Source organism: Neopsephotus bourkii, unplaced genomic scaffold, assembly GCF_033783945.1.
Source record: "Neopsephotus bourkii isolate Nb327-2 ecotype Australia unplaced genomic scaffold, CSIRO-AGI_Nbou_v1 NB_318, whole genome shotgun sequence".
Taxonomy (NCBI): domain Eukaryota; kingdom Metazoa; phylum Chordata; class Aves; order Psittaciformes; family Psittacidae; genus Neopsephotus; species Neopsephotus bourkii.
Genome location: NW_026900826.1, coordinates 3,711,679 through 3,724,361, shown reverse-complemented (window position 1 = coordinate 3,724,361; position 12,683 = coordinate 3,711,679). Strand labels below are relative to the sequence as shown.

Sequence of the window (12,683 nt, the reverse complement as noted above, 5' to 3'; positions counted from 1 at the left end):
TCCAGTCTGAAATGAATATTACAGCCAAAGAAAAGATCTTATATGTAAAAGAGAATAATTTCTCTCTTTCAGAAATTAGTGATCTATTTGCAAGTAGATAGTTCACTTTTTAGTGCATTATTGTCTGATTAGTCAGGTGTTGATGCAATGAAACTTAACAGCTGTGATCTTACTAAGTAGGTATCTTCTTAGATCAGCATTTATAGAAAAACAGGTGGTTATTCTTCTTGTAAAGCAGAACCTTTATGTGTCTATCTTCATAAATCTATATTCATTACCACCAGCCACCACTTCAGATGAGACAGCACTGTTCTCTTTTGGAACTGGCATCTAATTACACATCACAGATCAGTTACTAAAGAAGTATACAAGGTTTATGAAGCATCATTTTAGCAGTTGCTCCAAACAGAGAAGAGATCATACAAGTTACTGTTTCCAAAGCAAATTGTGGAAATGTAGGACGGGCTTAATTTTTGTTGGCAAGAAGGCCTGACTGCTAGACCTCAGTCTTTGGAAGAATGGCAGAAGAGATTCCATCCTGAGAGGTGCTAAGCTCCTGTTGCTGCTGCCAGAATAGTGAAGAAGGCGCAAGTCATCCCATGTGACCCAGGAAACCTGAGCAGCAGCACAGGACAGGGGCCAGGTTGCTTTCAACTGAAGGAATCTCCTGTATGTAAACAAGGTTTAGCAACAAAGTGTCGAATCCAGGAAATTATTTCTGGTGAGGAAGATAAAACTTTCCATTGTTCTCATAATTCCCTCTCAACTTAGTCTTGGCTGTGTCTCCAGTGAGAAAGTACTATTTGGAGCAAGAAGCAATTTGAGAGGACACATGAAGAGGATGTTGTTCTACTAATTTCAAAAAGTGGATTTAGAAAGTAAGAACATGACAATAGCTATATAGTTTTTACTTTTAAAGGCCAATTAGTAGTGAAATTAAGCAACGAGGGGTTTGGTAGGAACTGTATGAAAAGATAAATCCCTCTAAGTTAGCAAACACAAGGGTCTAACACCTGTTGATTTACATTATGTTTATTTACTCTCTTCAAAATATTTAGTTCCAGCACCATGACCTGTGCATTTCAAAGAAAGAAAACTGAAATCCTGCTGTTTCTACTGTTATTTTTCCCATCTTGCCAGACTTTCATATGACAGTCCGTGCTTGGGGACTCAAAACAAAAAGATGAGATTAATTTACTTTCCTCTCTTTGATCCTGAGGCAAGTCCCAAATGTAACTGAGAGGCTTAAAGGCTGTTCAAAATTATGCTGGTGAGCAGCTCTGAGGAGGAATTGGAGATGAATAGAGAACAAAACCTCCTCTGTGGCTCCCACCACCAAAGTCTTCTTGCCTCTCAGATCAGCGTGAAATAAAGCAAGTGGTGGAACGCCAGAAGCACTGCCTTAATGCCACTCAGATATCTCTGCATGATATAATGAGCTGTGTTACCTGGAAATTGTAAGGTTGGGGCATGGAGTTTGGGTGTTTCTGATGTATTTTTGAATCAGTTTGGGTTGATGGTGTTAAAATACTTAAATCTAGCTGCTAAATAAAGATGAATGGGGCTAAAGACACATACTCAGAGACTGAAGTTAATGGTGGTAACACAAAGGTTGGCAAGCATGCAGAAAAAGGTTTTCTCAAGCTATTCTTACTGTTGTGGTTATAGGTATCTTAAAGGATTATGATGAATTCTCTTCAACTAGATCCACTTATGTGCGTATACTGACAAATTAAAAACTAAACGCAAAATGGTTATAACCCCTAAAACTAAACTTTTACAACCTACTGATATTTTAATTATATTGTTTTATTCTCGCAGTTTCAGTAACAGCTTGTAGGAATTTATTAGTTCTTGTGGTATTTGTTTCTATTTTAACGTTCTTTCCAAAGTGATTACTACTGGGGACAATTACATTACAGTTGATTCTTTGCAGACTTTCTCTTTTAACACATTTTAAATTCGTTTCACTGCAGACTGTATCTTTCAGTCTATTTCCCATTGTCCTCATCCTTTGGCTGTAATATTCTTCCAAGTGTGGTGGCTTTATACCACAACAGCCATGTCAAAAGCAGTTGTACCACGTCATTAAACAGGCAGTAATTGTCTCCAGGAATCACAGGAATCCTGATCTGCTGCATCAGACAGTACTTCTTTGACAGCTGAAGCTGAAAAGACTTTTGGGGATATGACCTAAAATACACTCTGTCCCAGGTTACAGGGGCTGTGCCAAAAGCCTAAAGGGCTGAAGTTCTGAAAGGAAACACAGCCATATGTTTATCTTAATTTTGTTTAAAAACTTCATTTCTACATGAGCAAGGTTTATGTGTCATGCTGTCCCGAGTAGGGATTATTTTAAATCTAGTGGCCAGTTTGAGCCAAGCCTCACATGGGGGTAGGGTTTGTAAGAGAAGGTCTGACACATTTCAGGAAAAAGAAGCAAGTGGCCCTGTTAAGGTTTCCACTGGGAAAGAGCCTGCCACCGAAACTCATGTCTTTCAACACTGGAGATTGCATGTGCTAGAGCTGCTTTGATGGCATGGGTGCTGCAGCCAAAGCTCTTACCTGTCTAGGCACTGAAGTTAATCAACCACCAGACACAAACTGATCAGAATCCTGGTTTTGCCCCTGCTGGTGCTCTTGGAAGCACATGTTGGTCTGTACTTGGCAGTGGGAGCACAGTTAAAGTTTTGTTAGTGTTCTAAGCTAATCCTGCTTTCATGTGATACATAATGCAGCCATACGCTTTTCAGACTTTTTAACCTGATATTCAGTTTCTGAGGTCAGAAATGCATTTCAGTAGCATCATTGTTCTCAAGAAGTCTCCAAGGATGTGTAAGCGAATTCCCACAGTTGAAGCCCCTAATTCCATGTCTTCTCTGGCTATTCATACAGTGCTCATTGTTTGGTTGGTGACTGGGAGGAAAGCTATGAGTTCGAGGCCATTTTTAGCCATTTTAGACACACTAAGTCCACGAATTTGTTTGGGATGCTTACCCTTACTTTGCATTTAATATTGTACATAAAATATTGTATAATGAGATTTCTCTAATAATTCTTAGTTTGCTGTTCTGTTTTTTTCTGATCTGTTATATATCTATGTGGTCAAAAGGGAAACCATCCATTGTCTGAAGTCAACCAGGACCTGAAGGATGGATCTCAGATATACCTATTGCTCTCTGGGTCCAGAAATTATCTGACTGGAGGGGAAGTTGACCTTTAAATCTCCTATGCAGTCATATAGAGTAGGACTGCAAACCAGACCTGGCTTACTCTAATCATATCTCTTAGAACTTTCTTTTTTTTTTTTTTAATGGTAAATGGTTTTCAGAATATATCTGGCATTTTTTTGAACTACTAAGAACTATGAAGTAATGGAAAACCGGGCACTTACTATTTGGCTCATTAATTAAGTGCTTTGAGAGAGCATTTTCTTGGAAGCTGGGCCTATGTATGTCTCATGAGATGTTTAAAAAAATGATCCTTAAAGTGAGCTTAAAACTTTAAATATTATTAAAAATACTATATGAAGCATAACAGTTAAATAGCTACAATTGTAGTTAAACAGTAGAAAGGCAGATTTGATTTTGACTGTAAAACCAATGTTAGAGCAAGCTACAAACTAATTTGCAATGTCTTACAGCAACAATTAGTGGCCTAAAGGATGTGACTTTTCATTAGGATGACTATAACCGGTAGGAGGATCTGACAGGTGGCTGAATCATGCCCCATGTAGTCATGCTGAATTTCACATATACACACATCTACAGCATTTATTGCTCAGTCAAATTCCTCCTTTTATAATTTTGGATTGCCACATTTGCAATTATACTGCATCCGGCAGAGAGCTATGAGATCTGTAATTACCAAACACATCTACAGCAGTCACACAGCAACAGAAGTAACACTCATGTACTTATGAGTGTAATATCAAAGCACTGCATGTGATACCCTCCTACTTGCCTATGTATTTTGGGGTATGACTGAAATGAGAGATGTTTACTGGACAGCTTGTTCTATGAAGCACCCTCCAAGTGTAATGATGGGACATAGGTGCGGTTCCTATGAGCCGAACAGTGTAGAATTGAGTTGTTTGGGAATTCTACATTCTCTGCAATATCTTCCGTGGCTGCTTGATTAGCTGTGAGAAGAGGGAGGCTACGCAGATCCTAGGTATATAAGCATCTGAGGGGGTCCTGGCACACCAGAAAGGATGGGGAGTTGACTGACCCATGTGTATTTTCTCTATATAGAAAGGGCAGAAGTCACATATTTATAAATCATCTTGTAGAGAGTGAGTGTCCCCAGTAGTGCTCAGTCTGTAAGATGGAAGGGTTTGTAAACAATAATCACAGTGGCAGGGATTTGCCAGTGTAATGACTGGAGGTGCATCAGTGTCTGTGTATATCCCAAATACAGGACCACATTAAAGTAAGAGAGGTTGGTATCAACTCATCTGTCTTTTCTGACTGCGCCCAACTCTGAGCTTTATTGTTGTATGTGGGGCTTTCCCTGGCCCTGGTACAGTCTCCTTGTGAGCTCTCTACTGTCGGGAGCCTAGGATACCACAGTCACTATAGCCCGTATGGATCTGGGTCCCTGGTTTAGGAGGGAGCCCTGTCACCAATGCAACTTGTTCATTTCCAGAGGAGGCATTAGCAGTGTGTCTGCACCAAATAGAGCAGACTCTGGGCATGGAAGGCTCACATTCAGTGGCCCTGGCTCCTGACCTGACAGGCAGCCACGCAGGCCTTGGAACGAGGCATGGCGCAGGCCGTTCCTTTCGGGTACACTTGCCTTTCTGCTGGATTGAGGTGGTTGTAACCACAACCCAGATGGCCCCATTGTCTTTGCACACAAACTGTTACTGGTGTCAAGTAAGCGTGAAGCACAGGGCTGCTGGGTAGGGCAGGCAGTGGGAATGTGAGGGGCAGGTTATCAGGGCGGCAACCTCCCCTGGGGCCAGGGGCACCAGGGCGGCCTCTCCCCTCCTTCGCAACTCCTCTGGGCAGGTGGGGGCACAGCCTCCCGCGGCTCGGGCCGTTCACACTTTCAATCGCTGCTCAGAGGATGCCTATATACACAGCTATATGTATATGTCCCTACAGAGATGAGCACGCGGTCGTGTGGAGACACGGGGTGCCAACGCGGGAACACCTCTGTGGCTGTACAGGCCTAAGAGCGAGAGCCGGCAAGCAGCTAACGCGAGTGAGGGACGGGCCCTTCGTGGGAGCAGGCCCACCAACGGCTGGGCAGCCTATGCTAGGTGAGTGAGGGTCCCGGGGCCTGTCTGCCAAAACACTTTTTGGGCGGGGGGTTTAAGAGGGAAGAATACCGGGAAATGGGGAAACCGATAAACCGCGGCGGAACCGATTCCCGCCGACGGACCGGGCCCGCCCGGCCAGCGCCAACAGGCCTCAGCCGGGCCGGCGCTCTGTTGCTATGACAACCGAGTTGCCCGGCAGGCGGGCAGGCAGGCAGGAAGTGAATGTACGCGATTGGCAGCCGCGGAGCACGTGAGGCGGGCGAGGGGCGGGGCGGTCGGTTCTGCCTGGGGGTGGGATGAACACGGTGCCGGGTCCCGCAGTCCTGTCCGGTCCCGTCCCGTTCTGTTCCGTTGTGTTGTATCGGCGGCCGCGAGGCGGCCGAGCGCGGCGGGTCCCGTGCTGCCGAGCGGACGTGCCCGCAGCCGCCGGGCTGTCATGTGTGTGCCCCGTTCGGCGGGAGGCGGGGAGTTCCCGGCGGAGAGGAGGGGAGTTAGTCAGCCGCGAGGAGGAGGAGGAAGGGCGGGAGGCAGAGCCATGGGGAGCAGCACTCCGCGGCGGCTGGAGGGGCGGGCTGTCTGACCGGGGCTAAGCGCGGGGGGCACGGCCCGGCAACCCGGGCGACAGCGGCGGGGCCGGGGATGAAGGTGCCGGGCAGCCCCCCGCCGCCACTCGCCGGCCGGTGACGGGGCAGAGCCCGCGAGCTGCAGGGCGGAGGGGTGTTGGGGGGCCGCTCGTTGCCTTCCTCGGGGCAGGCGAAAGGGAGGGGACTCCGGGGCCGCGGTGACTCAGAGCCGGGGGTGAGCCGAGGTCTGTTGTTGTGGGATTTTTTCCTCGGCAGGTTATAAATAGCCCCGCTCGGCGCCGTGTCACGGAAGGACACCCTGGCCGGGCGCGGGGAGAGGCCGCCGTCACTCAGCCGTCCCCGGCCTGCTGCCTGCCTGCCGGCGGGCCCCGCTGCCAGGCAGGGGTCCGCTTGCTGGTCGTACGGCAAAGAATCGCTCTCGGGTAGCTGGAGGCAGCGGCAGCCAGCCTTCGTGGGGGGAGCAGCGGGGCACCGGGGCTCCTGCCTGAGGAGACAGAGAAAATGAAGCCGGAACGAGGTAAACGGTTTATCAGGATATTTCTTTGTGTGTGTTCTGTTTTGTCTCGGATTAGCCTGGTATCTTGTTTCGGTGTTATCACTCTATTTCCTTATCCCCTCCCCTGTCATTTTGGGGGATGGGAGAGAATCTTGGTGCTCGGCTTCACTCCCATTAGCATCTCCCGAGTTGGTAGACTGGAAGGTACCCCGGGAATGTGTCCAAGAGCCCCATGTCCTGCCTGCCCTTCAGCTTCCCATTGTCTGGGTTGGACGGAAGGGAGACAAAACACCCTAGCGAACTGCTTTTGCTCCGGGAATGCTGCAGTTGGTGTGTCAGCTACAGCCGGCTTGTTAGCCAGGACTGCAGTGCTGGGGCGGGAGTCGGTCAAAGGCAAATGGGACATCGACAGACAATGCCAGCACGTGGGCAAAAAAGACAAAATGTAGCTGAAAAAACACCCTCAGAAGAGGTGTAACTTCAATCTGTGATGTTTTGTAATCTGGCAGAGGGGTTTGTTCTGGTTATAAAGGAGATGTATCGTAACAAGCATGCCGAAATACTATTTTTTCGCCATAATTTGGTTCCATCTTAATCTGGATTACTGACATCTGGATTTACAGGAAAATAAAGTCGACTGTCTACGTATGTGTTTATAACACTTCAGCTCTTTTGCAGTATAGCAACAGCTGCTGATGCCCCTAGAGTTGAAAATATGTCATTACTTCTATCTTGATCTGCAAGAGCAGTGATTATTGATTCCTGTTAACTTAAAGCAAGATTGTTTTTTAAACAGATCTTATGAGTCCTCATCGTAAAAGTGAGTGTTAATTAAAAAAAGAAATTGCTTAGAATTATTGATTAGATATTTGGGTTTCTTAAATTTTTGGTGATTCTATTGTTCCCATGGTTGCTTTCAGTTTTAAAAACACATTCTTTTTGTGTTATAATCACTTTGGTGTTTTGAGAAACACTTTAATATAGCTTAGATATCCGTGTGTTAAATGCTAACACTTACATGACATACACAGCTTAATTAGGGTTGTTAATGACATGCTTGCTAATAGTGACACTGTGTAAATGACCACTCTTAGGTGTATTTCTTGTATGTATATGCTGTAAGGATTATATGACGTGGCGGTAGCACAGACAGTACAGAAATTATCACAAACATATACATAAAATAATGGGGTTTAAGTACTAGGGTTTTGAAATGGGGTTTTCTCTTTGCTTTCTTCCTTGTTTTTTAATTGCGTAAACCTCTACCTGATCAATTGCAGCAAGGCATGTTGTTTTTAGAAGCTCTTTGTTTTAATACCAGGCACTGAAGTTTGAAAGGTGTTTGCTGTCATGGTGAAACAGAAGTTCAAAATAGCCAGGTAAAACCCAAGTCAATATTTGCAGCTTTAAGATGTTCTTCTGTAGCCATTCAGAACCTCCATATGACCTGTGCTTATTCTTTAGTTTTCAGGCAGAAAAAGTTGACGTGAATGTCTATCATTAACTGGGTGAAACTCTTCAGAAGTAATATCTTGGAATTCTGTTAAGATTAACAAAAAATCTTGAAATATCTTCAGAACAAGGGAGTTTCTCCAGCCATTTTAGTAGATACGTGTAGCTCAGCTGTGTGCTAATGTAATAAAGTAATACCCTGCACAAAGGGGGTTGTGAAAGTGCTACCCTAAATGCCACATGCAGCCCATAGAGCCTCTTAGGAGGCAGGAATCGTGCACATATTTACATGTGCTGCTTTCTGCATAGCAGCTGTACCACAGGATACAAGCAGCCAAGTGTATAGTCACCTGCTTCCAATCGTCCTAAGTTAATAGCAAAGAACAGGGGAGAAGCACACTCAGCTTGCCACAGACTCCACTTTTCCACAGACTCTCACAATCCTGAGAGGACTTGAAATTCATGTAGCAAGTAAAAACAAAGAAACAGACTTAAACAGACTTGAAATATTTGAGGTTTTTTTCATTCTTGCGAATAATTATATCAGAATCCAATTAGAACAGATGCAGTTTTTGAAGATAGAATTAAGCATAAAATTATAGTTAATAAGATTGTAATGGCTCCACCTCACTGGGGGAAGTTATGGTTTAGCCTTTGTCATACTAGTGGTAAGATTCTTGTTACCACCAGCAATGAAGGGTGGTGCAGGAGAAGAAAGGGGAGATCTAAATGTTTAACCGCTTTAACAGTGGGAAATGTTACAGAATACTTTAAGGAGGTGAGAGGGATGAGCGGAAATGAAGAAAAAGGGAAATCCTGCCCTAAGGTACTTACCTCCCTTTATATTGTGGAAAGTTTGAAATTACAGCTCTAAACATGCAGTATACGAGAGCTGTATGGAGAAGATGGAATGTGGAGTGTTGCATAGCAAACCAATGGAGCAGTTTTGCAAGTGAGGAAGAGGGGTTAGAAAGTGCAGGTAAAAATGTGGTCTTGCTTCTTTGCTATGCAAAGACACAGGCATTCACAGGATGTGTCTCATGAGCATCACTCAGGACTTGCCCATCAGGTGGGTTGTCAGTGTGGAAGGGCAGTGGCTGCTGTAAGCATATTCACGTAAACGTATACCTGGTTTAGGGAATGCAGTAACTACAATACTGGTGGCTGCTGCTTGGCTTTGCCTTTCCTATGGTGTCAAAGCATCTTAAAATACAGTGGACATGTTGGCTCAGCTGAGGCTTCATCAGTTCAAAAAATGGTGTCTCCCTTTCTGAAGTGATCTTTGAGTTTTGTTCTTTCTGGTTTGTTTTTTTGTCTTCCTGCGGTAGCAATGTATCAGCTTACCTAGCTTTGATCCATAATACCATCACTGTTTATTTTCTGCAATACAGCTTCTTAGTCAGCTGCTTCATTTTGGGTGTTTGGAGCTCTGTTTCCTTTCTCAAGTACAGAGCTTTGCTCTTGCTTCCATTGAACTTCGTTCTAATGACTTCTGATCACTTTGCCAGTTTATTGAGTTTGGAAGACAGAACTAGGCTTCGTAGCAGAGTGCTTGCAAGCTTTTCCAGCTCAGCTTTGTTCATAAACTGTATAAACACACTGTTTCACCATCGGAGTTAATGAAAACATTGCATAATGTCAGGGTGATAGATTACTGCCAAACTCAGAAGGATTGTTCTGTACTCTTAGAGTACACTTGGTGTACAACTGGAAAAAATCTTGTTGTTTACATGAATCTACAGTATAGTTGTATTTTACTGTGGGAATGTTACAAGACATCAAAAGTCTCAGTATAGTCTAAGTAGCTCAGAGTTATTGCTCCTTCCTCCTCCCTCCCCCTTGCTGCATGAGGGATCAGTTAAAGGAGGAAGACAGGCTTGTTTGTCTCTAAATGCATGCTGGCTGTTTTTTATCACCTTATTCAAGTCTTTTCTTACTTTTTTATTACCTTGCTTTGTTTATTCCTCTGCTGTGTTCTCTGTGTAGACTGTTCTGTTTTCACTTACAAATTAAGCTAAAAGCAGTTCTCTCTTACTTTCTGAAGCATTAATTCCCTCCTTGAGATTATCATAATTTAACAAAATGGCTTTCTGTCTACAAGAGAGTAGCAATCAGTCTGAAGATTGCTTTTTCTCTTCTCCCTCTTTCTTTGCAAGTCAAACTTGCATACATGCCTCTAGGTCTGCTTGTAGTAACTGGGTTAAGAAGGTTTCTTCCACCTTATTTGGTGGTTTGGTATGGAAAGAGCTAACTCTTTGGGCCCAACAAAAGCCTGTTTACTACATCATACTGGAAACATAGCTGAAGGATTTCTCAGTGTATCTGTGAGGGAAGCTGGAGGAGAGATTAATGAAGATAAACACCTGATTGAATGCTTTACCTCAAATTAGGACGAAGGATTGAGGAGGCATTGGGTTGGGAGAGAAGTGAGCTGAACCAATGTGGCTAAGAGTTAGCTGTTAGGAGCTCTGGATAAGGACCTTGTTTTAAAAAACAAGGTTTAATTTTATGCCCTGTATTCATGCTGTGAAAGATTTTTTTGGAAACATTTTAGCAAAGATGGTGTGCTAGAGTATGCAGATCAGGAAGTAAAAATAATCTTTTTCAAAAGGATGAGTGGTATTTTAGCGTCCTATATTGCACTGTGATGCAGACACTTTATTTTTATAGTATCTTCTCAGTGAAATGTCACAAAGCACTTAAACTTTTCCGTGGTGGAACGATGTAGCCAGTAAACAAAGTAGTAAACTGGAAATGAGGTACTTCCTGCTTAGTGGAGCTGTCACTCCAAAAGCGTTTGGGCAATGCTTGGGGCTTGGTTGCCACAGGTAAGTGCAGGTTGGGTGATAATGAGGTGGAGGTGACTGCTCCCTGGCCAGGGAGGAAGCCGTGCTGGCGAACATGCTGCACAGGGCACGTGCAAGAAGGTGCGTGTGGTGAGGGAGACTGGCTCTGATGGGCCGCAGGGCGTGGGGTGTCTGCTGCTCCCAGGTTGGGTAGATTGCTTCCAAATAAAACCAGATGCCTTTAAAAGGAGGAAAACCCAACCAAATTGATATGCGGTCAGGATACTGCACTCGGATTCCATTTATAAGGCATGAAGCCATCTAGCTCTAATCTTCGGGGAGAGCAGATTTGGCCTGATAACAAATCATATGTAAATGGAGAGAATGAGTGAACAGGAGTATAAGCTTTTTGTTTTGGGGTTTTTTTTTTGTTTGTTGGTTTGGTTTCGTTTTTTTTTTTAAATTGAGGTTGTAGTCTGGATTCTTTCAATGCAGCCTTGTCCTGGCATCCAAGAAATTGGAATATATGTTCTCTTATTTCTTCTATGGAAATTTAGCTTAGGAGAATTCTTAGTTTTTAGCAGCCTAAGTCCTCTCCCTCTCCCCCTGCCCTCAAGAAAAAACCCAATAAAAATCTAAGGATATTAATTTGCAGACTTCCTAGAATTGCAAAATCTTACGTTTTGGGTGTGTTTGCTTATGTTAAAATTTTCTTACTGTTCTGCAACTCGTACCTGGATGTTGACAACAAGATGAGTTGTCCTGTTGTAGAAATAGCTCTTGGGTTGGAAGAGCGCTTGTATCTGTGTTCAGCAGGGAGAGTTGTTCACTGTGTACCTGTACCTCAGAGAACAAACCATAGTAGTAACAACTTTGCCATTTTCTTTTTGTTTATTTGGTGGATTTAGAGGGGCTCTTGTTGCTAAAATGGATGCTGCTGGAGTGGCATTTAAGTGGATATTCTGGGGCTTGTGGATATGCCAAGCCCATAGGTTTGGGCTATACAACTGACTCTTCTGACCATGTTCTTTACTTGCTGAAGTGAGAAACTTTGGCATGCCAGATCAGATCCCTGGGCTGAGGCATATTACACTGGACTTTGTTGTTAAGGGCGGTGTTGAAACTATTATTGGAACTGAGGTCTGCCAGCTTCTAAATGTTTTTAAAAATAAGCCAACATTTATAAATACAGATTCTCATGAGAGATGTGAGTTTGTTGCCAAATGGAATTCTGCTTATTAAAATTAGAAATCTTCTGTGAAAACAGAATAACTGATGGGAACAAACCAGCTCTATGACATTTGTGAAAAGAACTTGCTCTGCTTCACTGTTTATAAAATGTTTCTTTGTTATTTTGACAAATGTGTACTAATAGCAAGTGTTAAATGGTGGTGAAACAGCTTATAGCTTTTTCATTCTACCAGGCACAGGTTTAGGATAACAGTCTGGCAGTTACTAGCTGTTCTTTCAGTCAATAAGATCTTGCCATTTAACTGTAATTATGGCTGTAATAACTTCTCCATTCTGAATTGATACTTGGTAAATTCTGCTTTTTAGATTTTTGAAGGTGTCTCACATTGTTGTCTTTCAGGATGGTGATAAATTGTTCAGTCATTGCAGGTCATTTGTATTTAATGTTTAGACAGAAGGTTTAAATTGTTTTAGGTTTAAATTGTTTTAGAAGTGCCTGTACAATCGCATGGTTACCTTTGTACTCTGGAGTACAAAAACTTCATGTAGAAGCAGGCAATTAAGGATGTCTATAAACCTGGGTGAATGCAAGTACTGAAGAGCGCCTCTTGGACTTGGGTAGGTAGTTGGACTTTGGAAGACTTTGCATTCATTATGTGTTCCTGTTTCTGCTGGTGCTGTGCAGGGTGGGATGACTGTAGTTGTGAGCACACAGCCAAAGCCACATACAGTTATTTTTTATCTGCGTGCACAACTGTACCAGGATTTGAAGAGATTTGTGTGTGTGTGTGTGTGTGTGTGTGTGTGTGTGTATATAAAGGCTACTTGTAAACAGTGAAACTGAGCTGTAAGACAGTCATGAAAATTCTTCATCTGTTCTTAACAATTCAGTATGGTTTTGACCAAAT

At 43.6% G+C, this 12,683-nt stretch overlaps 1 protein-coding gene and 1 long non-coding RNA gene across 4 annotated transcripts in view; one reads left to right on the top strand and one right to left on the bottom strand.

Moving 5' to 3' along the window:
* Nucleotides 1–352: 352 nt before the first annotated feature.
* Nucleotides 353–4,039, bottom strand: LOC133209074 (uncharacterized). The gene is made up of 2 exons (XR_009724582.1): nucleotides 2,566–4,039; nucleotides 353–667 (listed from the first exon to the last, which is right to left on the bottom strand). It is a non-coding gene; the product is annotated as an uncharacterized LOC133209074 (long non-coding RNA).
* Nucleotides 4,040–5,684: 1,645 nt separating this feature from the next.
* ATOSA (atos homolog A) overlaps nucleotides 5,685–12,683 on the top strand; it is a 47,877-nt gene continuing 40,878 nt past the window's right edge. For 2 of the 3 annotated variants that reach the window (XM_061347428.1, XM_061347426.1), the window contains exon 1: nucleotides 6,043–6,367. In XM_061347428.1, coding sequence (XP_061203412.1) covers nucleotides 6,352–6,367 — 16 coding nt within the window. In that variant the 5' untranslated portion in view covers nucleotides 6,043–6,351. Of the gene's footprint in view, nucleotides 5,705–6,042; nucleotides 6,368–12,683 lie in introns of those variants that run through there. The other variant, XM_061347427.1, reaches the window with a different exon arrangement.